This window comes from Balaenoptera acutorostrata, chromosome 4, assembly GCF_949987535.1.
Source record: "Balaenoptera acutorostrata chromosome 4, mBalAcu1.1, whole genome shotgun sequence".
NCBI lineage: Eukaryota > Metazoa > Chordata > Mammalia > Artiodactyla > Balaenopteridae > Balaenoptera > Balaenoptera acutorostrata.
Window position 1 is genome coordinate 85,547,653 of NC_080067.1, and position 27,106 is coordinate 85,574,758.

The 27,106-nt window shown below is 43.3% G+C and overlaps 1 protein-coding gene across 4 annotated transcripts in view; it reads right to left on the minus strand.

Annotated features, from left to right (window-relative positions):
- PLA1A (phospholipase A1 member A) overlaps positions 1-22,889 on the minus strand; it is a 33,351-nt gene extending 10,462 nt beyond the window's left edge. For 2 of the 4 annotated variants that reach the window (XM_007181881.2, XM_057546102.1), the window contains exons 1-6: positions 22,719-22,889; positions 14,771-14,972; positions 12,730-12,907; positions 12,097-12,205; positions 10,943-11,044; positions 8,399-8,488 (exon numbers count right to left, since the gene is read on the minus strand). In XM_007181881.2, coding sequence (XP_007181943.2) covers positions 8,399-8,488; positions 10,943-11,044; positions 12,097-12,205; positions 12,730-12,907; positions 14,771-14,972; positions 22,719-22,791 — 754 coding nt within the window. In that variant the 5' untranslated portion in view covers positions 22,792-22,889. The remainder of the gene's footprint in view (positions 1-8,398; positions 8,489-10,942; positions 11,045-12,096; positions 12,206-12,729; positions 12,908-14,770; positions 14,973-22,718) is intronic. The other 2 variants (XM_007181879.2, XM_007181880.2) reach the window with 2 other exon arrangements.
- Positions 22,890-27,106: the final 4,217 nt, after the last annotated feature.

The following is a 27,106-nucleotide window of genomic DNA, read 5'->3' on the forward strand; positions in this document are numbered from 1 at the left end:
TTAATTTACCAAGAAAATTGTTTACATACACACCCATTCTTCCATGATCATAAAAACTCTCTTTCAGAAAATGGGAGCATACAGAGAGCTGGCGATCCTGACCCTCCCTCTCAAAACGGATATCTGTCTGTACATTTTTACTTTCTTCAGCATCACCCACACAACCAATTTTTTACAACCTCATTATACCCAACCCAGCAACAAGACAATCACGGGAGTCCCCCACAGTTCACAGTCCATCCACGAAAGCCAATGCGTTAGACCTTCAAGATGGCAGAGTAAGACACGGAGATCAACTCCCTCCCCACAAATACATCAAAAATACATCTACATGTGGAACAGCTCCTGTAGAACACCTACTGAACGCTGGCAGAAGACCTCAAAAGGCAAGAAAATCCCCACGTACCTGGGTAGGGCAAAAGAAAAAAGAAAAAACAGAGACAAAAGAATAGGGATGGGATCTGCCCCTCGGGAAGGGAGCTGTAAAGGAGGAAAGGTTTCCACATACTAGGAAGCCCCTTCACTGGAGGAGACGGCGGGTGGCGGAGCGGGGGAGCTTCAGAACCACAGAGGAAAGCGCAGCAACAGGGGTGCGCAGGGCAAAGCGGAGAGATTCCTGCACAGAGGATCGGTGCCGACCAGCACTCACCAGCCCGAGAGGCTTGTCTGCTCACCCGCTGGGGCGGGCGGGGGCTGGGAGCTGAGGCTCGGGCTTCGGAGGTCGGATCCCAGGGAGAGGACTGGGGTTGGCTGCGAGAACACAGCCTGAAGGGGGCTAGTGCGCCACAGCTAGCTGGGAGGGAGTCCGGGAAGAAGTCTGAAACTGCCTAAGAGGCAAGAGACCATTGTTTTGGGGTGCACGAGGAGAGGGGATGCAGAGCATCGCCTAAACGAGCTCCAGAGACGGGCGCAAGCCGCGACTATCAGCGCAGACCCCAGAGACGGGCATGAGACGCTAAGGCTGCTGCTGCCGCCACCAAGAAGCCTGTATGCGAGCACAGGTCACTATCCACACCTCCCCTCCCAGGAGCCTGTGCAGCCACCACTGCCAGGGTGCCGTGATCCAGGGACAAGTTCCCCAGGAGAACACATGGTGCGCCTCAGGCTGTTGCAATGTCACACTGGCCTCTGCTGGTACAGGCTCACCCTGTGTTCCAATTATAACTACTGTACCCCTCCCTCCCCCCATCATGAGACAGCCAGAGCCCCCTAATCAGCCGCTGCTTTAACCCCCTTCTGTCTGGACTGGGAACAGATGCCTGAGGGCAACCTACACGCAGAGGCAGGGCCAAAACCAAAGCTGAACCCCAGGAGCTGTGCAAACAGAAAGGGAAATTTCTCCGTGCAGCCTCAGCAGCAGAAGATTAAATCCCCACAATCAACTTGAGGTTCCCTACATCTGTGGAATACCTGAATAGACAACGAATCAACACAAAATTGAGGTGGTGGACTTTGGGAGCAATGGTAAACTTGGGGTTTGCTGTCTGTGACTGATTTGTTTCTGATTTTTATGTTTATCTTAGTATAGATTTTAGCACTTGTTATCATTGGTGGATTTGTTTATTGGTTTGGTTGCTCTCTTGTTTTTATTATTATTTTATTGTTACTTTTTAAAAATAATTTTTATTTTATTTTATTTATTTTTCTTTCTTTCTCTTTTTCTCCCTCTTCTTCTGAGGCGTGTGGCTGACACGGTCTTGGTGCTCCGGCCTGGTGTCAGGCCTGAGCCTCTGAGGTGGGAGAGCTGAGTTCAGGACACTGGACCACCAGAGACCTCCTGGCCCCACATAATATCAATCTGCGAGAACTCTCTAAGAAATCTCCGTCTCAATGCTAAGACCCAGCTCCACCCAACGGAGCTGGGCATGGCATAGGGCATCCAGCAAGCTCCAGTGCTGGATGCCCCATGCCAAACAACTAGCAAGACAGGAACACAACACAACCCATTAGCAGAGAGGCTGCTTAAAATCATACTAAGTTCACAGACACCCCAAAACACACCACCGTACACAGCCTTGCCCACCAGAAAGACAAGATCCAGCCCCACCCACCAGAACACGGGCACCGGTCCCCTCCACCAGGAAGCCTACACAAGCCACTGGACCAACCTCACCCACTGGGCATAGACACCAAAAACAACAGGAACTATGAACCTGCAGCCTGCAAAAAGGAGACCCCAAACACAGTAAGTTAAACAAAATGAGAAAACAGAGATATATGCAACAGATGAAGGAGCAAGGTAAAAACCCACCAGACCAAACAAATGAAGAGGAAACAGGCAGTCTACCTGAAAAAAGAATTCAGAGTAATGATAGTAGAGGTGATCCAAAATCTTGGAAATAGAATGCAGAAAATACAAGAAACATTTAACAAGGAACAAGAAGAACTAAAGAGCAAACAAACAATAATGAACAACACAATAAATGAAATTTAAAATTCTCTAGAAGGAATCAATAGCAGAATAACTGAGGCAGAAGAATGGATAAGGGACCTGGAAGATAAAATAGTGGAAACAACTACCACAGAGCCGAATAAAGAAAAAAGAATGAAAAGAATTGAGGACAATCTCAGAGACCTCTGGGACAACATTAAATGTGCCAACATTTGAATTATAGGGGTCCCAGAAGAAGAAGACAAAAAGAAAGGGTCTGACCTACAATAACAAACCCAAAACATTTAAGAAAATGGGAATAGGAACATACATATAAATAATTACCTTAAATGTAAATGGATTAAATGCTCCCACCAAAAGACACAGACTGGCTGAATGGATACAAAAACAAGACCCATATATATGCTGTCTACAAGAGACCCACTTCAGACCTAGAGACACATACAGACTGAAAGTGAGGGGATGGAAAAAGATATTCCATGCAAATGGAAATCAAAAGAAAGCTGGAGTAGCAATTCTCATATCAGACAAAATAGACTTTAAAATAAAGACTATTACAAGAGACAAAGAAGGACCCTATATAATGATCAAGGGATTGATCCAAGAGGAAGGTATAACAATTGTAAATATTTATGCACCCAACATAGGAGCACCTCAATACATAAGGCAAATACTAACAGCCATAAAAGGGGAAATCGACAGTAACACAATCATAGTAGGGGACTTTAACACCCCACTTTCACCAATGGACAGATCATCCAAAATGAAAATAAATAAGGAAACACAAGCTTTAAATGATACATTAAACAAGATGGACTTAATTGATATTTATAGGACATTCCACCCAAAAACAACAGAATACACATTTTTCTCAAGTGCTCATGGAACATTCTCCAGGATAGATCATACCTTGGGTCACAAATCAAGCCTTGGTAAATTTAAGAAAATTGAAATTGTATCAAGTATCTTTTCCGACCACAACGCTATGAGACTAGATATCAATTACAGGAAAAGATCTGTAAAAAATACAAACACATGGAGGCTACACAATACACTACTTAATAACGAAGTGATCACTGAAGAAATCAAAGGGGAAATCAAAAAATACCTAGAAACAAATGACAATGGAGACACGACGACCCAAAACCTATGGGATGCAGCAAAAGCAGTTCTAAGAGGGAAGTTTATAGCAATACAAGCCTACATCAAGAAACAGGAAACATCTCGAATAAACAACCTAACCTTGCACCTGAAGCAATTAGAGAAAGAAGAACAAAAAAACCCCAAAGCTAGCAGAAGGAAAGAAATCATAAAGATCAGATCAGAAATAAATGAAAAAGAAATGAAGGAAACAATAGCAAAAATCAATGAAACTAAAAGCTGGTTCTTTGAGAAGATAAACAAAATTGATAAACCATTAGCCAAACTCATCAAGAGAAAAAGGGAGAAGACTCAAATCAATAGAATTAGAAATAAAAAAGGAGAAGTAACCACTGACACTGCAGAAATACAAACGATCATGAGAGATTACTACAAGCAACTCTATGCCAATAAAATGGACAACCTGGAAGAAATGGACAGATTCTTAGAAATGCACAACCTGCCGAGACTGAACCAGGAAGAAATAGAAAATATGAACAGACCAATCACAAGCACTGAAATTGAGACTGTGATTAAAAATCTTCCAACAAACAAAAGCCCAGGACCAGATGGCTTCACAGGTGAATTCTATCAAACATTTAGAGAAGAGCTAACACCTATCCTTCTCAAACTCTTCCAAAATATTGCAGAGGGAGGAACACTCCCCAACTCATTCTACGAGGCCACCATCACCCTTATACCAAAACCAGACAAAGATGTCACAAAAAAAGAAAACTACAGACCAATATCACTGATGAACATAGATCTAAAAATCCTCAACAAAATACTTGCAAACAGAATCCAACAGCACATTAAAAGGATCATACACCATGATCAAGTGGGATTTATCCCAGGAATGCAAGGATTCTTCAGTATATGCAAATCAACCAATGTGATACAGTATATAAACAAATTGAAGGATAAAAAACTATGATAAACTCAATAGATGCAGAAAAAGCTTTCCACAAAATTCAACACCCACTTATGATAAAAAGTCTCCAGAAAGTAGGCATAGAGGGAACTTACCTCAACATAATAAAGGCCATATATGACAAACCCACAGCCAACATCGTTCTCAATGGTGAAAAACTGAAACCATTTCCTCTAAGATCAGGAACAAGACAAGGTTGTCTACTCTCACCACTATTATTCAACATAGTTTTGGAAGTTTTAGCCACAGCAATCAGAGAAGAAAAAGAAATAAAAGGAATCCAAATTGGAAAAGAAGAAATAAAACTGTCACGTAGATGACATGATACTATACATAGAGAATCCTAAAGATGCTACCAGAAAACTACTAGAGCTAATCAATGAATTTGGTAAAGTAGCAGGATACAAAATTAATGCACAGAAATCTCATGCATTCCTATACACTAATGATGAAAAATCTGAAAGAGAAATTAAGGAAACACTCCCATTTACCACAGCAACAAAAAGAATAAAATACCTAGGAATAAACCTACCTAGGGAGACAAAAGACCTGTATGCAGAAAAGTATAAGACACTGATAAAAGAAATTAAAGATGATACAAACAGATGGAGAGACATACCACGTTCTTGGATTGGAAGAATCAACACTGTGTAGATGACTATACTTCCCAAAGCAATCTACAGATTCAAAGCAATCCCTATCAAACTACCAATGGCATTTTTCACAGAACTAGAACAAAAAATTTCACAATTTGTATGGAAACACAAAAGACCCCGAATAGCTAAAGCAATCTTGAGAAAGAAAAACGGAGCTGGAGGAATCAGGCTCCCAGACTTCAGACTATACTACAAAGCTACAGCAATCAAGACAGTGTGGTAGTGGCACAAAAACAGAAATATAGATCAATGGTACAGGATAGAAAGCCCAGAGATAAACCCATGCACATATGGTCACCTTGTTTTTGATAAAGGAGGCAAGAGTATACAATGGAGAAAAGACATCCTCTTCAATAAGTGGTGCTGGGAAAACTGGACAGCTACATGTAAAAGAATGAAATTAGAACACTCCCTAACACCATACACAAAAATAAACTCAAAATGGATTAAAGACCTAAATATAAGGCCAGACACTATAAAACTCTTTGGGGAAAACATAGGCAGAACACTCTATGACATAAATCACAGCAACATCCTTTTTGACCCATATCCTAGAGAAATGGAAATAAAAACAAAAATAAACAAATGAGACCTAATGAAACAAAAGCTTTTGCACAGCAAAGGAAACCATAAACAAGAGGAAAAGAGAACCCTCAGAATGGGAGAAAATATTTGCAAATGAAGCAAGTGACAAAGGATTAATCTCCAAAATATACAAGCAGCTCATGCAGCTCAGTTTCAAAAAAACAAACAACCCAATCCAAAAATGGGCAGAAGACCTAAGTAGATATCTCTCCAAAGAAGATATACAGATTGCCAACAAACACATGAAAGGATGCTCAACATCACTAATCATTAGAGAAATGCAAATCAAAACTACAATGAGGTATCACCTCACACTGGTCAGAATGGCCATCATCAAAAATTCTACAAACAATAAATGCTGGAGAGGGTGTGGAGAAAAGAGAACCCTCCTGCACTTCTGGTGGGAATGTAAATTGATACAGCCACTGTGGAGAACAGTATGGAGGTTCCTTGAAAAACTAAAAATAGAACTACCATATGACCCAGCAATCCCACTACTGGGCATATACCTTGAGAAAACCATAATTCAAAAAGAGTCATGTACCACAACGGTTATTGCAGCTCTATTTACAATAGCCAGGACATGGAAGCAATCTACTTGTCCATCGACAGATGAATGGATAAAGAAGATGTGGCACACATATACAATGGAATATTACTCAGCCATAAAAAGAAACAAAATTGAGTTATTTGTAGTGAGATGGATGGACCTGGAGTCTGTCATACAGAGTGAAGTAAGTCAGAAAGAGAAAAACAAATACCGTATGCTAACATATATATATGGACTCTAAAAAAAAAAAAAAAAAAGGTTCTAATGAACCTAGGGGCAGGACAGGAATAAAGACGCAGACGTAGAGAATGAACTTGAGGACACAGGGAGGGGAAAGGATAAGCCTGGACGAAGTGAGAGAGTGGCATGGACATATATACACTACCAAATGTAAAATAGATAGCTAGTGGGAAGCAGCTACATCTCACAGGGAGATCAGCTAGGTACTCTGTGACCACCTAGAGGGGTGGGATAGGGAGGGTGGCAGGGAGACACAAGAAGGAGGGGATATGGGGATATATGTATACATATAGCTGATTCACTTTGTTATACAGCAGAAACTAACACAACATTGTAAAGCAATTATACTCCAATAAAGATGTTAAAAAAAAAAAGAAAGGGGAAATGTTGGTGTGTAAGCACATTCATTGTATTATTATTAACAACAATAATAAAAATTGGAACCAACCTAAAAAAAAAAAAAGCCAGTGTGTTGAGGTTCACCTCACCAAGTGACTGATACACTGAATTTGCCAAATGTCCCAATATAACAGACACTTGGTTTTCTGGTTATTGTTGTTGTTGACTATTTTATTTTATTGAATTTTATTTTATTTTATTTTTATACAGCAGGTTCTTATTAGTTATCTATTTTATACATATTAGTGTATATATGTCAATCCCAATCTCCCAGTTCATCACACCACCACCACCACTACCCACCCCCACTATCCCCCCTTTTGTTGACTATTATAAAATTTGTAATAATTCACACTGAATGCATTTGCTGGGGCTAAGAGGTCTATAATGAGCCATAACTCCAGGGTTTAGGGTCTTCAGACTCTTCTTTCACCTTGGGACCCCCTCTCTGGGACCAGAACCAAGTCTGAGCTGCTTGCTGACTTTCCTTTCCCCCAGAGTTGGGACACTGTCTATGGCCAACCTCCTTCTAGCTACAACAGGGAGCTGGGAGACACAAACTAAACCCTTCTCAGATTGTGTTATGAAGAAAAAAAAAAAGTGGCCAATTAAAATGCCAAAGAAATTTTCAAAAGCCATTAAAATCAAACTATCCCATCTGATCAGAATTGCTGAAAAATTTATGAATTGTTAAAAGAAACATGTATTTGGAAAATCAGTAAAGTTGGTAAGTTTGGATTAGTGGTTACTCAACACAGTTGTCAAAAGAATCCTTAAAATGTTAAAATTTTGGTAAAGCAGGAAAAGGTTAAAAACATAGTAATCAGAAATCAAAATAAAATTCCCATATGAAATGTTGATAGGTTGGCTATATTCATAAGAATATAAGAAGACTACACAATCCTTAACGCTTAGCTTTTGATACATTTAAAATTATTTAAAATTATGCTAAGAATATATTCAATTAATATATCCAAAAAGAACATTCCAGAAGAATAAATTTAGAAGAGAAGAAATGTATATTCACTGAATGTATTCAAGAAGATTATCTTGAAAGCAATTTTAGAGAACTTAAATTTAGTTAGTTTGCGGAAATGGTCATGCACTGAATTGATCCTCCAGCTAGCTAGCTTTGGGCACATCAGTCTGTTTCTGCCACAACGAGGCTCTGTAGAGGATGTAGCTGCTGTGGACTCTGCCACAAAGTGGGGCCCAGGAAGAAGAGAGGTTATTGGCTTGAGTGACGTTGGATCACAGCAGGGCCTAAGAAGTGGGGAGGGAGCCTAAATATGGAGCTGGCTTTTAATTTCAGGCACTCCTTCCCTAGAATTCCTGGGCTCCAAAGACATCCATTTAATAAATGCTGAGTAAGCTTGATGGGACACAGCAAAGGACACTGTAAGGAAGACCCCCTTATGGCCCACACTGGCTGACTCAACACGAAGCCTGTTGGTAAATTCCAGTCTCTGGGGCAGCCAAACACCAACTCTCTCTGGCTTTCTGACCTGCAGAAATGGAGGTGGGACAGCCGGGTTGGTCTTGGCCTCCGTTGACGAAGTAGTCCACATGTCCAACAGGAATCCGAATACCCAAATCTGCAAGGAGGCAGAACCCCGTTACCCTCTTACTGCAGGGGCCTATTTTCCAGGTCCCATAGCAGGGTCCACCGGCAGCAGAGCCTGAGGTCTGACCTTGGGGGTCCACCCCATCTCTGTGCTGAATGGGTGCCCACTTCATTCCTAAGTGCCGGGAGACTACAGAACTAGCCCTCAGATGGTTTTCTAAACAGGTTTTGCCGTGCTGAAAGGAAGCTAAGAAGAAATTTATAAGAAGATACTCATATTTGCCTAATAAAATCAAGAAAAATATCCCTTAATATAAGTTTTTATGAATCAGTAAATGTTATAATAAGCTTGGTAAATTTCCTTGTTGAATAGTTTCTATTTTGCTTTAAGTGATGGTTCAGATATGTGTGTGGGGGACTACATTTCCAGTCTCCCACATATTTTTGTGCTTTCATGACTGAGCAGAAATATAATCCGGCTACAAAGAGATGAGTTTGAGAGGCTGTAGCCTGCATCTCACCATTGTGACTCTATCTGACCCCTCAGACTCAGTCAGATTCAGCTGCCAAAGACCCTGATTTTCTTCTTCATATTATCTATCACAGTTGTAAGCAACTGAGCGTGTATTACGTGCTTAACGTCATCTATCCAGGGGTTAAGTGATGACCTAGAATTCATCCTTGCCCATCATCTGTCGGGTCAGCTCTACCTCCAAAATATATTTTGAGTCTTTCTACTTCTCTCTATCTCTACTGCCACCACCTTTGCCCATGCCACTATTGTCCCCCTCACCCAGGCCACCACCGCAAACACCCTCCAGTGAGCCTTCCCTTACTGCCCACTGGCAGTCCATTTTCTGCCCAGCAGCCAGAGTATTCTTTTAAGGAAATCCAAACAGCCGCCCTCTCCTCACTGATCATAGAATAAAATTTAAACTCCTCGCCATGTCCAGCCTGGTCCTGCTCCCTTTTCTCAGCACATCATCACTCACTGCGCTCTAACCACGTGGCTCTTCTGTCTGTCCCCACCCACAAGGCTTTCGTTTTGGCTGTCCTCTCCCCCTAGAGTGTTCTTCTCCCCGCTCTTTCCAGTGCTGGCTCGTTCTCATCCACAAAGTCTCACCTCAAATATCACCTCCTTGGCCAGATTTTCCTCAACAATCCTATTTGAAGTAGACCCCGAACCCCCTGCTGAGTCACACTTCTCCCATATCCCTCATTATCATAATCAGAGGGTGGAATTATCTTGACTGCTCGCTTGTATGTAAGCTCCACCACGGCAGGGCCTTTACCCGTCTTTTTTCCTGCTCTATCCCCAACACCAGCACAGTACCTGGCACACGTTAGTGCCAAATACTTATTTATTGAACAAATTAGTGAACGAATGCTTGCCGATTAGCTTGTAATTTCCATGTGGGCAGGGATCTTATTTGGTGCCTTGTGCATTGCAGTATTCTCAGTGCCTGCTACATAGATCATAAAGACCGACTGAATAAATGGAATGCCTTTTTTTTTTAAAAATCACATTAGGAAGTGGCTCCAACTTTGAAGGGGACTGAGAGGCTTAGCACAGGTAAACAGGGACCAATGAGTCACCTATTTAGCAAATTTAGGAATATAAGGCGTTAACCTTGTTAATTGACATGGTTAATTAACTTAATAGCTAAGCAGAGGGCTATGGGCTTTGGTTTCCTATCTGTGAAATGGAGGTGGGAAAGAGGGTTGAATAATATGATTGCATGAGTTTCTTCCAGAATCCTGAATCCGTGAGTCTTGAATGCTAAAAGAAGGCTCCTAGCCAAATGGAATGAGACATGGCCATCTCTCAGTTGAACTGCAAACTCTTCTGGTCAGAGACAAATGTAACTTCTTCTTGTACCCAACACACTGAGCATGGGGCCTGGCACCAGACTCTGTGGGTGTTTGACGTCGAGTAGAAATGAGGAGGAGGGCCCGCTGGTCAGAAGTGCTTAATTTGGTCATGATGGATTCAGAGCCGGGGGTTCTTGCCTGTGCCTGTCATTACTGGAGGGGGCAATTCTCACTCTTCACTAGACTGAGGGCTGGCCTTATCCTCTGGGGAGGAGGGAAGTCCTGATAGGTTTGAGTACCTGCCCAAGGAGTGGAATGCCCCAATTTCCTGGGGCCAGGCATGTTCACCCTGAAAAAGTAGCAAGACTTTCCCAGGCAGAAGTACCCTCTGAGTACTACCTCAGACAAAGCTTAGTGTTGAATCAGAGTGAGACTCATGACCAAACAGTTTTGGTCCACAAATGAGAATTCTCCTTTCTGCTGCTGGCTAAAAATAAAATCATTCATCTCAGTCTTCAGAGAATGACAGAGCTGGAAGAGACTTTCAAGATCATGCTGGTAAACTCCTCACTGCAACAGAAGCTTAGAGGGGAAGGGTCTCCTCCCAGGGCCACACAGATAAATGCCAGCCTCCTGGCCTCTGCCCTGTGCTCATTCCCCCACCCCAGCTCACTGTCTGTGTCTGTGTGGATGGCTTCCACAAAGAGGGCGTCCCCAGGGTCCAGGCGCTCCTCCAGGCTGGCTCTTGTGTACTCCGGTCCAGCAGGGTCCAGGCCTGCAAGGACAGACATGTCAGGGGTCCTTTCGTGTCAGCCACAGGAACCCTCATGGACCCACTGCACACCTACATGGGCAACCCTTCCAGTTCGGATCAGAGACCCCCAACAAGGACCCAAGGGCGAGAGAACTAGCTCAGGACCACCTTTCCCAGGAAGCTCTACTCTGTTGTCTCTAACCTCTCAATGACCCAGTTTCTCTGGCTCTGAAATGTGCTTGCTAACACCAACCATTTGGCAAGGATTAATGTCAGTAATATTAATCCTCAGGTAGTAATAACAATGGCTATAATTTTGTGAGTAGTTACTATGTGCCAGGCCTTGTGCTGGGCACTTTCACACTTTCTAGTCCTTACAACAACAGAGCAAAGTAAATATTACTTTCCCCAGGCCTTAGCTTGGATCCCTTTTCCTCTTCCTCCCAAAAAGCAGACTGTGAGACAAGGATTTAAAGTGCAAGTAGCTTATTTAGGAGAAAATCACAGAAAGCATAGTGAGGGAGTGGAAAAACCAGTCAGAGAACGAAAGAAAATTTTAATGAATAGATTATCTCTTTGGGTCTCATCCCACTGGGGTCCCTCTGAAGGACTCTGTAGAACATGACTCAGAATTATCTCAATGAAGTGCCAGGAAGCCAGAGTATTTACCACACAGCTCTGGTCCCTTATTGATTGAGGGTAGCTCCTGAAGCATAAAGTTCCCAGCATTTTGTAAGTATTTAGCAAAACTGTCTAAAGGTGATTTCCATAGTGGGCCAAGGATGTATGAGCTGTTACAACCCATTTTACAGTTGTAGAAACTGAGGCTCAGAAAGAAATACATGGCCTCTAACACTGACATTAGAGATCATGCAATAACAACACAATACCATTTTATCCAAAAGGGCCACAATAAGTAAATTTCAGTGGTGATTGATGACTTGATCATAAGAACAAAGGCCCAACACTTCCCTCTGCCTGCCTTAGCAAAGGCTCTTCCAGGTCATGATCTCTCTCTCACTCTCTCTCTCTCTCTCTCTAAACCTGAGAGGATGGGCAGGGAAGAATGTTACCTGTGATCCGTCCCAGCTGGCCTTTGTAGAAATGTCCTACCATGCCCCCCACGTGGGCCCCCAGGCTGACACCAATGATGTGGATTGAGGACTCTGACACACCCAGCGCCTAGAATGGGCATTTACAGTGAGTTACATTTGTGTCACAGCAGCCCCTGGCCTTACAAGGGTAACACTTTTCCCTGAGGCATCAGAAGCAGAAGGTCTTGGGCATGACACACCAGCCACACATGTTTTGGGAAAAAGTGCAGAATCTCACCCTGTTAATCACTTGCCCTCTCCCTGGGCTCCCCACCTTGACAACCCACTCACTTTCCCTTTGGTGTCCAAAGTATGTGAGGCATGACCATGGCCATTTCCTCTTGAGGACCTAGAAGAGTCAGCCATTGGCACCCCTGATGTAACACACAGTGGCATGTTGTACAGAGGAACAGCGGGAGGCTCAGAGAGGTTCAAAAACCTGCCCCAGGTCAGCACTGTACGCGGCTAGGTTGGGATTTGAACCGAAGACCCACAGACTACTGGGTGGCTTTGCTTCCACCTAAAGCTCCTTCTCACATGTCATTTCTTTCTTTCTGACCCCTTGCTTCCCCGTAAGCAGCCAGAACTCACCCTAAGCTCTTCTACACTTACCAGGAGTTTACTGAGGAAACGGGAGATCTCGAGTCCCAGCTTAACCACATTTTCCACGGCTGAGAAGTAGACACCTGTAGAGCCATAAACCCAGTCCACAGCGATCACATTAACATCTGCTGCCTGCAGAAGGGCACCGATGAATTTATCAATCCAGGAAGGCTTTGTTCCTAAAGCCCTAGACAAGGGGCCAAGAAAGGATAGGAAAATTATCTTCCCAGCCAGCATCCATTGTCATGGAAATTACAATGACATTTCTATAAACAGAACAAACCCAGAGAAAAGGTCACAAGTAAGCGGGGGTGGGGTGGGGTGGGGGCGGTATGGGCACTAAATCCTACAACGCCTTGAGCATAAGGAGGACATAATCTCAAAGTTAGCAGGGCTCCTGACTGCACATGTGGAGCCTGTGTGTAAATTATAAAAGAGTACCTTTGTTCCAGGTGGATGTAGCCTGAGACCAGGGCTCAGAGCTCAGGTCAGTGTTCAGCCCCACCGGCCCTCAGTCAGGTACCTTTGTGTAATGCATACACCACACAAACCACTGCGCTGACCCTGCTTGTGCTACTCATGGGAAAGAAAAGATAGCTTTGTGTATTAGAGTTAAGATTTGCAATCTTAATTCTCATTCTATAATATAGGCTCTTTCCTTGAGGATGTTTTCATTTACTCATTCATTCATTCACTCACTCTTTCCTTCATTCAACAAATGGGCCAGGCAGTATGCCAGGTGCTTTGTGAGAAATGAAGATAAATAAGATATATTCCTTATCCTTCTGGAACTTAGAGTATAATAGGACTTTTCTAGGAAAAGAAGAAGAATAGGAAAAATTTCAGAGAGCTTTCCCAAGAGATTGGGAATGGGGAAGAAGTTTTCTCAATGGCCCAGAGCTTGCTCGCGTGGACAGGGGAGCCCAGACTGGGTGTATGCCAGGGAACGTGGCTTTGGGGCATCTGGGAGCGGGCAGCGTGGTGAGGCTGCTGAGCTCTTCAGCTCCATTAGCTATCTCTGGGTTGAGGGCACACACTCAGCCTTGGGTAGTGGCTGAATGCAAGATTTGCCAGAGAAGAGACTTCGGTACAAGAGAGAGAAGGGATGCCTGAGGGAGGATGTGGCTGGGACCCTGCAGTGAGGGACTGGAGAGGCAGAGAGAACCCAGAGATGAGGAAGTGGGGATCCTCTGTGCAGTGCCCCACTGTCCACCTCTTCATCGGGCACCCCCAACTCCAGCTGCTCCACAGTGCTACTCTTTCACCATGTTCTCTCCCTCTCTCCTCTCAGCAACTTTTTTCTGTTTCCGGCATTCTCAGTGGGCTTTGGAGAGAAGATGTTGGAAGGAAGGGTGGTGATTAAATTGGGACTCAGAGACTATGCATTGTAACAAAATTTGGCCTGCAGGGCCTCAAAGAAGTTGAAGAAGTGTGTAGCGCCTGAGAAACGCTAACCTCTGGGAGTGATGGAAGTGAAAGTTTCTTAGGTCATGAAACCCAGGAAAAAGAGAAGAAGAGGAGATAAAACCCTGGATAAAAACACCACGATGTTACCCCTGAGTGATTGCACAAAGCCTACGTCCTCACTGGCTGAGATGAATCATGCAACCCACACTTCAGGGAGGAAAGGATCACTGAAACAATCTCTACAACTTCCCTTTTATTCAGATACGGAAACCGAGCCTCCGTGTGCTAAAGTGACTTGCCCAGGGTCACACATATTTACAGTTGGAGAGTGTGTCCAGGGTCACACATATTTACAGTTGGAGAGTGTGTCCAGGGTCACACATATTTACAGTTGGAGAGTGTGTCCGGGGTCACACATATTTACAGTTAGCAGAGGAGTAACGTATGTGACCAACAAGAAAGAATAACACAATGTGTGTTCAGGCTGCTATGAGACATCTTCAAAGTCAGCAGGAGGTGGGCAATGGGACCTGTGACAGGCAGTAAATCCATCTCTCCTTTCACTCCCCACTAACTTCCTATGGCATTATGGTCACTTTCTAGCTCTTAGCTGAGGTGATCCTATTGGTTGGTTGGCTCCCACCTGAATCCATGGATAACTAGCTTGGTTCCTAGAGTGGCATTGAACCCCGAGTTCCGGATGTCACTACTTTCTTCCACGAGCTGCCCACAGCGAGGATCAGAAGGGGTGAAGAGGAGAAACTGGACTTTGAGATTGGTGCCTCGGAGAAGATTAGCGTTCTGGAAGTCAGTGCACTTTGTCTGTGGGGTAGGAGGTACATCTCCTAGAGGAAAAAACAAACAAACAAATAAAAAACCAAGAAATATCCAAGGTGAGGTCATCTGTTCTTAAAAGGAAAAAAGGTGTTCTTGAAAGGAAGAGAGAAACAGGAGCTTATAGGCATTCATCATAAATCAGCAAGTGTAATAATCAGACTCATTTATTAAAAGCATCACTTCTGTAACCAAAATCTGTGAATATTTTTCATGTATAAAGATAAAACACCAGAGAAGAATATGAATATTGCTCAGCTAGAGAAGATTAAAGGCCATGGTGAAATGGATATTGTCATGGGCTAAACCGAGTCCCCCCCACCCCTGCATAAATTCATGTGTTGAAGTCCTAACCCCTAATACCTCAGAATGTGACTATATTTGGAGATAGGGTCCCTACAGAGGTAATTACATTGAAATGAAGCCATTAGGGTGGACCCTTATTCAATATGACTGGTGTCCTAATAAGAAGAGGCAATTTGGTCACAGAGAAGAAAGATGATGTGAAGACACATGGAGTAGACAGCCATCTACAAGCCAAAGAGAGAGGCCTGGAATGGCTCCTTCACTCACAGCCCTCAGAAGGAACAAACCCTACTGCCACCTTAATCTCAGATTTCCAGCCTCCAGAACTGGGAGATGATAAACTTCTGTTGTTTAAGCCACCCAGTCTCTGGCATTTTGTTACAGCAGTCCTAGCTAAATAATACAGTTTTCTGGGCTATGAAATGAGCAGTTGCCCTGGGGACTAGGTCCATTCTGGTCTGAGCACCCCATTCCAGAGGGTTTCAAACTCCCCCCTCCAGCCTCCTCACTTCTTTTCCTTATGAGCAGTCCAGAGCCACTCCAGAGCCTTCCAGCGCCCAGCACATGGCTGCCCAGCCAGATGGTAGCGAGGACCCTTAATGAGCTGTATGTATTCTATGGTGCCTTCCAACAGGTACGTTTAAACGGGATATTTTATGGTCAAGGTCACTGAAACGCCTTCTACAATACTGAACCGAAACAGCAGCATGAAACTCCTGCTTCCCAGGGAGCTAAAAATCTGGCCTATCTTCAATACCCAACAGCCCACCCTCATGCCTGTGATAAAGAGGGGGGGCACCTGACACCCAGCTGGTCTTACAGAAAGAGACCGGCCGGAGCAGCAGGGCACACACTGTCGCACTGGCCCCCCAGCCCCGAAGTCCTGGTGCTGTTAGCAGCTACCTCACATTCCTGCCATGGGACAAAACTATCTGCAGAATCAGAAGACAGGTCCAGATTGCGCACTGATTTGTGCAGGGCTCTTCACGAGGAAGACAGCTATTTCAGGTTTCTGGAATGGTTATCTGCCTTCAGAGGTAACGGGGGAGCACATGTACAACAAGCTAGTGGATCTGGGGTGCGCTGGGCTGTGGTACTGTGAGCAGATCGTGGGAACCGCACCCTTAGAGAGCGCTGACAGCGGTTTCCTCACCTTTGCACCTAAGCCCCAGACCTGGTCCCCGAGCCCCCTTGTATCTCCCTTCTGAGCAGCCAGGTCTTGGACACCCCGGCGATGAAGCCCACTGTGACTGTGTAGGCCCCCAGGCTCCTCAGCCTGTGGCAACTTGAGCTCCCATGGAACACAAGAGAGAACGATGCCTGACTTGACTACTTCATCTGCCTTCCCACAGCTTTTTAAAGAAAAGATGAAAGGACTCTGCTTGAGCATGAGACTTGAACCACATACATGAATACATTTGCTCTATTGGTCATGTAGGGAAGTTTGCATCCATCAGACAGAGAATTAAGAGTCCTTTTAAATAAGTATAGTATGTCACAGAGCAAGGCCCAACAAGCATCACAGAATCAATATATTCCAGACAACGTTATCTAAATAAGATGTAATAAAATTAGAAATCAGTAACAAAAGTTATTTAAAGACACATTTGGAGATTTTAAAATTCCCTTTTAAGTAATGAATGAGTTAAAGAATAATCACAATGGAGACTAGAGAATATTAAAAACTAAATAACAATAAATCCAATACAATATCAAAACTTGAGTTAAAGTAGCTAAAACAGTACTAGGCTGATATCTATAACCATAAATGTAAATATCAGGGGAAAAATGGGGAAAGACACCGATTAGGTAAATTAACCTTATAACTCAGAAAGCTGAAAAAGAATAATACAGCAACACCAAATAAAATGTAGGGAAAGAAATATAAAGGAAATAGTTAAGGGACTTCCCTGGTGGCGCAGTGGATTAAAAAAAAAAAAAATCTGCCTGCCAATGCAGGGGACACAGTTTCGAGCCCTGGTCCCGGAAGATCCCACATGCCATGGAGCAACTAAGCCCGTGTGCCACAACTACTGAGCCTGCACTCTAGAGCCCAAGAGCCACAACTACCGAAGCCCGCGCGGCTAGAACCCGTGCTCTGCAACAAGAGAAGCCACCGCAATGAGAAGCCCGTGCACCACAACAAAGAGTAGCCCCCATTCACCGCAACTATAGAAAGCCTGCGCACAGCAATGAAGACCCAATGCAGCCAAAAATAAATAAAATTAAATCTTAAAAAAAAAAAAAGGAAGTAGTTGAAATTAAAGAAAACAATGAATATGAACAGCATCAGTAGCTGCTCAGTCTGTGCAGTTGCTCAGGCTGACCTTCCTGGAGAAATCTTTGACACTTTGCTTTCTGCCACCCCCGTACAATGGTGAGTAAATCCTCAGAACACAATATTCAGAATTAAACCATTCTCACTACCTACACTGGCACCACCTTGGTTTAAGCCACCATCATCTCTCAAAATTATGTAGCCTGTAATGCTTTTCCTGCCTTCATTCTTGTCCCCCTTCAGTCTATTTGCAACACAGTAGAAAAGTAAATCAAATCATGTCACATCTCTGTGCAAAAGCCACCAAGGCATTTCACTCAGAATAAAATCCAAAGTCCTAACAGTGGAAGAAAGCCCTAAATATCTTAGACCATCCCCTTGGGGAGCCCTTCGCCTTTCTGACTATTGCTTCCTCTGTTCTAGCCACTGTCCTCCTAGCTCTTCCTCTCTCTAGACAGGTTCCCACCTGAGGGTCTTTGCACTAGCCATTCCTTCTGCCCAAAGTGTCTTTCTCTGGACATCCACGTGACTAATTCCCTCTCCTCCTTTAAGTCTTTGCTTGTCAAATGTCATCTTCTTTCCTCTAACCCCCTATTTATTTATTATTTATTTGGCTACACTGGGTCTTAGTTGCGGCATGTGGGATCTAGTTCCCTGACGAGTGATCGAACCCAGGTCCCCTGCATTGTAAGTGTGGAGTCTTAGCCACTGGACCACCAAAGAAGTCCCTAACCCTTTATTTAAAATTGCAATCTGCCTATGTGCCTCACCTCCGTTCTCTCAATTTTCTTTATCCTGATCTGTTTATTTTTATAGCAATCATCACTTAATGAAGATTTTTTATTTACCAGTTTATTATTAATGTATTGTTTATTAATTTCCCCACATTAGAAGATACTTTCAAAGAAGGAAGGGATTTTTATCCATTCTGTTCACTCTACTGCCTAGAATAGAACCTGCCACACACAATAAACACCAAAAGGTAGTTCTTTGAAAAGAATAATAAACTAGATGTACTTAAAAAAAAAAAACCAGATGTACTTTTGATGATAGAGTAAGAAAAAAAGGGGGAAGTCACAAATAAACAATATAGAGAATTAAAAGGGGATGTAAGTCCAGTAGATTTTTTAAACCACAAAATAGCATGTTTATACCCATCCAACAGTTAAAAAATAGATATTTTCCTAGAAAATTGATAATCCCCTAGAAAACTATAGCTTACTAAAACTTAGTCAAGAAAGAAAAAACAGAAAATCAAATGTAAAACTGTAGTATAAAGGAATTGAAACAGTAGTTTTAAATCTATTCATCAAAAAACTCTATCAGGACAGATTTCACAGAGAAGTTCTAACAATCCTTCAATTCCTATCTTACACATACTGTTCCAGAGAATAGAAAAGGGGAGAAAGAATCCAAACTCATTCTATGAAAATAGCCAAAATGTCAAAACTGGACAAGGAAAGAAGGAGAAAGGAAAACTAAAGGCCAGTTTCACTATTACACACAGACATAAAAATCCTAGATAAAATGTCAAATCCTTCAAGGATAACAAGTATACATCATGGCCAAGCAGGGTTTAATCCAAAAAATGAAAAGATGGTTTGACATTAGAAAATGTATTAATGTAATTCACATATGAACAAATTAAAGAAAAAAACCATATGCTCAACTCAATAGATGTAGGGAAAAAACACATGATAAAATTCAATACCCAACACTCCTTAACATAAGAAGGGAAGGGTACCTACCAAAAGCCTATAGCAATGATTATAGTTATTGGTGAAATGTTAGAAGCATTCCATTCAGAACTGGGAACAAATGAGAATGTCTGCTATCAGTGCTTCTATTAAATATTGGACTGGAAGTTCTAGTCCTAGCTAGTAAAACAAGACAATAAAACAGGATAAAGATGATAATGTTTCAAAAGCGGGAGAAAAAATTGCCAATATTTGCAGACAATAGGATTGAACTGTCCGTCATTCAAGACTATGGAACGTGGCACAGTGAATCATGCTCAGATACCCCATCCCTCCAAGCACCACTTCAGCCAAAGAGTAGTGACAGATGAATATCCAAAAGAGAGGGAGAAAAAGACATAGACAATCTCAAACATAAAAATAATATTTCCAAAACAGGAACAAGAATAGAATTGCAAAATGGTGATGGGTTCCAGGTCTGAGAGAAGACAGTGGTTGTAAGAATTCAGTTTTGTGACGTAAGCGGGATCCAAAAGTGCTCCAAGTCAGGTGTGGAAGACCCACCAGTGGTAGCCAGCGGTGGAGAGGGGCTCCCCAACTCAGGAAAGGAAGCTAACAACAAAAACAATACAAACAAAAACAGCTATTGACTTTTTACTGGGCCTCTAGCTTTATTTAGGGAGACAGGATGGAAAGACAAGGCCTCACTCACAGGAGCTGAGACAACGCACATTTCTGGAGGAGAGAGGGCAAGGATGGGGGCTCGGGTGGGGAGACAGAGAGATGAAGAGAGAGACTGAAAACAAACTTTTCATTGAAAATTAAAATGAAACTTATCTATTGTGTCAGAAGTCAAGATAAGAGTTATCTTTGGGTCAGTAGTGAGTAAGATGAGATACAGGGAATGGGTTTTAAGAATCTGGTAACATTTTATTTCTTGATCTGAATGATGGTTACACAGGTGAAATCATTCTGAAAATTCATTAACCTGTGTATTAATAATCTGTGTACCTTTCTGTATGTATGTTGTACTTCAATAACTAGTTTACTTTTAAAAAAGCTTGAAAACAAATATATAAAGAAATCAAATGTTTACACAGATAGTCGATAAAGCCAATAAGTGGATCATGAATTCATTCCAGGTGAAATAAAGTTTTAAAAATCTTTGACAAAGCTTTAAAATAAGTATGCTGAGAATATACAAGGATAAAAATAAAGACAGAGCATAAGAAATTATGAAATAAAAACAGGCATAAATGATAAGATATATAGTAAAAAGCTAATTAGGAAATGGAAATGAAAAAGATAGTCATGGAAATAAAAATGGAATCAATGCTATAATGTCTAGTACAGAAGAAGTAAAAGAAGCTTTTTAATATGAAAGTGCAGTTAAAAAGTATAGACAATAGATGGAAAGGCTCCAACATTTAACTAGTAGCTGTTCTCTAAAGGAAGAGAATGGGAGAAGAACCAATATTTTGAAAAGGTAACTGCTAAGAATTTTTCATAACTGAAAAAAGATATGAGCTGTCTAATCACAAGTTATACTCAAGGTAATGAGCAAGATAAAAAATAAATAAATCTATACAAATAGGCAGATGATAGTAAAACTGCAGAACATTAAGTATAAAAGATATTCTTAAAAATTCCCAGACAAATGCACTGGCAAATTTAAAAGCAATGAAAAATATAATTTCCTGAAACTGACTCAAGAAGAAATAAAAATCCAAATAAACCCGCTAGCACCAAAAAAAGAAAAGATCAAACTGGTAATCAAGAGTCTTCTCTGGCCCTGAAATACGCTAGAGCCAGATGGTTTTATTTGAGAACTCCACCAAACCTCTAAATTACAAGTAACCTCTATCTTATATAAAACTGTTTCATAGAACAGAAACTTATTTTATGTGGTTATAATCATCTTAGTATCAAGACCAGAGAAGGGCAATACAAGAAAAAAAAAAAGATAGATAAATTTCCTTTATGAACAAATATACAAAATAATAAATATAAATATATACAAAAATAAAAATAAATGTTGGCAAATAAAATTCAACATCATATTAAAAAATACCCCACAGGAGTAGGAAAAAAACAATACCCCATGACCACAAGATTTGTCCCTGGTGATCTTCATCTAAACCCATAGAGTTTAGAAGAAAATATGAAAGATTATTTTTATAAGAAGATTGTTTAAACAAGACACCAGAAGCACAAATCACAGTAAGAAATAAAAATTAAGACAACAGTGTAATACTATTTTTTCTATGAGATTGACAATATGAAAAACATTTGATAATACAAAGTGTTGTTGGAGAGGGTGGGAAAACAGACGTGCTCACGTACTAATCAACAGTTATAACTTCTTTGCAGGGCAGTTTTTCTCACATTTGTCAAAAATGTGTAAGATATAAATCCTTTTAGATCTAGTATATAGTGTATAAACAGCCACTTCATAAAACAAGATATATGGTCACTTTACATACACACACGCACACACACACACACGCACTCAAATAAATGATTGCGTTAGGAGAAAGCACACATGAAGCTAAGTAGCACCTTTTCAACGCCAACCGTTGATGCAGGGAAGGGGTGAGCAGAGGCCTGTGGTGTTGCAAGGGAAGTATGAATCATGGAGACCTTCTTGGAAGACGTGAAGAGCAGAAATAAACAAAAAGGTAGTGTAAGCAACTACAGGCAGAAAGAATGACACACCCTAAAGCTGGGGAATGAGAATTAAATGTCTCGTGGACCTGACACAAAAGCAGTCTCTGCTGTTGGGGGCAGAGGGAAGGGAGCTTTCCAAGGGTGATGCCACTGCTGGTCAGAGAGGAGGGGATTTTACTCCTCCGAGATGCCCTACGCCATAAGAGGGTTTAGATTTGCTATATTAAGCAAGGGAGAGCGGTGGGTGGGGTTTTCACTGGGAAAGGCACGATGCAAATGGCATCTGAGGGAAACTGTGCTAAAGGTCATTGGTTATCTGTGGTGAACAGGACTAGTTATCCTAGTACTGCCAGGAGGGATGACAGGCCTGAACTTGAGCTGGGTCGCCAAGATTAGAAAGGACCTCTAACAATCTCAATGACAAAATTGTTGTTAGTTTGGAAATTTTAAATTTTAAAATTAAATATATCTTGGAACAATGGATATTTATAGGGTGAAAATGAATCATGTTTTGGAATTAATCACATTTTATGTTTTTATACTCTTCCTGGCTTGTGCAAGGTGAAAAGGAGTAACGCAGATTTTAGAAAAATGAGTAAAACAACTAGAGGAAGTTCAATTTTTGTGACTTAAGAAAGTGCTGTCATTCCCATTATGATTGAAGGTTTTTTTCTCCCTCTTTTAAATTCATCTCAGGAGAGGGCTTTTAGGGGACCTTCCAAAGGTTAGCGCTACATAAATAGATGGCTTGAAAAAATAGAATTATTGACCAAAAGAAGTCCCACCCAAGGCCCCAGCCCCCGACTTACCTGTACTTCCAACACTGAGCCACAGAAGGAGCCCCCATGACCAGAAGCAGCCCTCCCAGGGGTCTGGGGGCATCGTTGAGCTGGAAGTCTCAGAGCTGGGGCGAAGCCGACCCCTAATGACAAAGAGATCTCATAACCCAGCCTCTCACAGTTTTGAACACTAAACACCCACTTGGGTCTCACTAATCATTAACTGGCCTCATGACCTGTAACAGGTCTCTCCCTATTTGTTTAACTTCCCCAGTTTTTCTGTTTCTTCTCAATGAAAAGAAATATACTTTTTTCTTTTCTTTTTTTTAAGCAGGGGGCATTGAAACACATTGCCCTTCCTCTCTGAGCCAAACATCATCAGGAAACTATTTCCTGCACCTCTCCCACTTCCCATTATAAAATGTTAGTAAAAACCAAGGCAGAAGTCTTTCATCTCTAGGGGATCACAAACCCACATTGTCCCGGAGTCTGTGGACGTGTCTGCCCCCCAGGAGGACTCTGAGCGGCTTGAGGGCAAAGACTTTCTTTTTTCATTTTTGAGTCCCCAGTGCCCAGCACAGAGCTGAGCCAACAATGTATTAATACGTTTAGTGTACATTTAACGGAAATAACGAAAGAAGATGAAGTTGGCCTCTGAGAGTACTATCCTTTGATAGAATCTTGGGGCTAGAAGTCCAACCTCTAAGAAGAGTCGTTCAGTGTCTTGAATTCACTGATAAGAAACAAAGAAATAGAGAACGAAAATAACCTATGGAGACCCTTCTGCTGGAAGTGGCAGAGCTGGCCTGGAACCAGGGTGTTTCCAGTATACCGCATGGCCTCTTCACCCAAAGGAGTGGCAGAAACCACAGAGTGCTACTTCTAGACGGGTCGGGGAAGGGGGAGGCGCTGTACTTGCCCAGCTCTCCTTAATTGCAGCACATTGCTGTGAGGCAGAGAACCCACCAACAGGGCAGTATGGAACTTTCTGGACCATAGCTCTGTGAGGGGAGTACTATCTACATACAACTTCAGGGTATAGAGGGGTTAAGTACCTTGCACGAGCTCATGCAGAGCTGGGATTTGAAGCAGGACAACCTAGCTCCCGAGGCCATGCTCTGAACCACTGTGCCAACAGGCGGCACCAACCACTGCACCAAGCTGTGCCAGGCCTGCCCAAGACAGGGATGAAATGATTTTGGAGGGGCCAGCCCTTGCTTCCCCTCCTGCACATGATGCCACTGCCCAGGTGCTGTTGCCACCAGGAAGGGCACTACTGAAGGCTGTTCTGATGTCAGAGACCAAGCCAGGTGTAGAGGTCCAGGTCCTCTGAGAAAAGAAGCCAGGATGGGACTAGATGTGCAAGAGATTTCTCAGGGATAAGACCTGTGACGAATAAAAAGGGGAGCTGAAGACAGTAGGGAGACCCTTTAGACCCTGCTGCAGGGCTGACACCTGCGAAGGACAAGGGGAAGGAAAGAGGATCGCACAGGAAGTCCCAGGACACCATGCAGTTCCTAGAATGTCCTGGCCAAGGCAGTGGGGAAGCCTCAAGCTGAAGTCTCTTATGAAAATGAGCTGTATTAGCAGCCTCGCCCTGCCCAGTCACTAGCTGGGGGCAGTCTCAGCACAAGGACGAGGGTAGATGCAGAAGGGCAGCACCCAGGACCGTCAGTCAGTGAGGTTCCTCACAGCAGGAGACTGAGGACTGCATTCTCCTGGCCACTCCATCACACCCAGCGCTGGCGCGTCAGGCCAGTCACTCCAGCTCTTCCAGCACAGTGTTCCCCGTGCAACATCAGCACAGCTGACGTGTAGAGTGCCCTCCCTGTCACATTCATCGTCTGGTGCAGTGCTCTCCACATGGGGCTGGAGTGGTCCTGGGCAAGACCACCTGCCTCAGAATCACCCAGGGGACGGGGGGCAGATCACTGGGCCCAACCCAGACACACTGAATGAGACTCCTTGGGGTTGGGCCCCAGACTCTGCAGTTCTAGCAGGCTCCGCAGATGACTGTACACACGCCAGAGCCACTAGTCTTCTGTTAATTCTAACCACAGCCATCTCCGTTTCACCAGTGAGGAAACTAAAGCTCACAGAGGCCAGAGACCTGGGGAGCACTGCTTCAGGGGGCCAAGAGAGCGGGGTCCTCCTGGAAAGTGAGGTGACGTGTTTTAGAAGGTGAGGATGGAGATCTTTCTACAGGAGACACTGGTAGGGAACACCAGCTTATAATCAGTGTATGTGGTCCATCTTCCCCAGGGAGAATGTCAGCCTCGGGAGGGCAAAATTCTGGTCTCTTTTGTTCAGTGAGGTGCCCCCAGCACCTAGCACAGTGCCTGCCACACAGCCAGTGCTCTATCTTTGCTAAGGAAAGGCATGGTACCTCTGGTATGGTGTGCTCATTTAGAGAGGGCAGTGGGAAGGGGCCTGATCCCAAGACCGCATCGAGGCCCCCATCGTGAAGTGGAGTCAGATGGCTTTACTTGCCTAGGATCTAGGAACACAGGGAGGAAAGCAAGAGACCAAGGACACCGGCTTCAATATCCAGTGCTCATTGCTCAGGGCTCCCTGTTGTGTGCCTGCTGCTTAGAACTGTGCTTGGCACATAATAGGTGCTCATTAAACACTTGTTTTGAAAGAAAGAGAGGAGAGGAAGAGAAGGGAGTGGAGGGGAAGAGAGAAGAGAGGTAGCTACTGGCTACAACCCCTGGAATCCACAGAATCTCTTTCCGCCTTTCCTGCCTGTCCGTTCCCAGCTCGGATTCCCAGCTTCCTCACCTTCCTTCAGGATCCCGGGCTGACAGTTCCATAAATGAATAAGCCTTTATGTGTGTGTGCATGTGTGCATGCACACGTGTATAGAAGCATGGCCTTCAGTTTAGGGGTGGGGTTGGGAGTGGGGGAAATATAAACTAACATACTAACTAACATAAAATAATCTTAGGAAATTATAATTCTGAGCCTCACCCGTTTATTCTATCCCATCCTTTCTGAACTTTTTACACACTTGCTGACCCACTACACAAACCCTCTGCACCTTGCTTTTCACACTAAACAAAATTCTTTCCACCTGCCTAATTTGCTTTTTAAGGGCGCATAGAAACCCATTAGAACTTCTGATGAAATTTTAGTGCACAGCCCAAAATGGCTCAAGCCCCTATCCTACTCGATTTTCAGGAAGTCTGATCTCTTGCCAGGTTCCTTTCCAATTTGAGGTGAAGACCATGATTTTGGAGCCTCCACTCCTGGTGTTCTATATGTACTGCATGTGTATACGCGTGCATGCACAGGCATGCACGCACATACACACCCATTCTCAGAACAAACCATAATACACGAGCATAAGGCCATCTACACTCTTGTAAAGAGAATACTTCATGCCCTTTGTGCCCCAAACCGCATAACTTTGCTTTCATTTTAAAGCTGTCTTTATTCTGTCTCTGTTTTCCTTGGAAGAACAGGTAGACCCTTGCTTTACACTTGTCAGGAAAATGTATCACAGGTGTCTCCAGGCCTCCAAATTTTGAGAAAGACTGAAAATTGCAGCTTTTACATGACAGTTTGATGCCAAATTCTATGGTTTAGTTTTTGTTCCCTGAGCTCTCCTAACCTCAAAGTAAAATGACCTGTGAACCTTGAGAGTTTGTTGCTGGGGTGCAGGACTGTAGGACGATTCCACGAGAAGGTCAAAGGAAGAGGACACCCCGGGGGTCCCCTGGGTTGTGCCTTCTAAGTGGTGGAAGAAACTGGCTGGAAGTGACCCATCTGCCCATTCCACGGGTTTAGCTGGGCTCAGCTCTGCCCACTCCTACCCCTGCCCGCAACGTGCATCTCAAACCCACCACCATCTTTCCTTTTGACGTCACCTCATAGTTGTGGGAAGGTGGAGAGAGGCCACAGGCTGCTGCCAGCACCATCTCACTCCTGGGTTTCACTTTGGCTTTGTCTAAGGAAACATTTTCTAATTATAGCCAACAATTAGAGTGCGGTAGGATTGGAGACAAGCAGACCTGGGTTTAAACTGCAGCTCCATCTCATCCCAGCCGTGTGACTTTAGATGGATGGCAGCTTCTCTGAGCCCCAGTTCTTCACCTGTTAACAAGCTCTAGTAAACTGCCTGACGCACAGCAACTCTTTCTTCCTCCTCTTGTCTTTCCTTCCCCAAAGGAGAGAGTCTCACCAACTCCCTAGGTGTCAATATCCCCAAACCCACACCCCAGGGATGAGAAAATGATGGCAAGACTGCCCTCTCTGCCATGCCTGGATGACCCCTGGGTCCTTAACCAGACCCCATTCCTTGAGGAGCTGATCCACTGGGATGGTTGACTGTGAAATCGTCAGAGTCTCCATTCCCTCCCTCACCACCCTCAGCAGCTCTGGCTGTTTTAAAAAGATGCACATTTACTTGCCCTGGA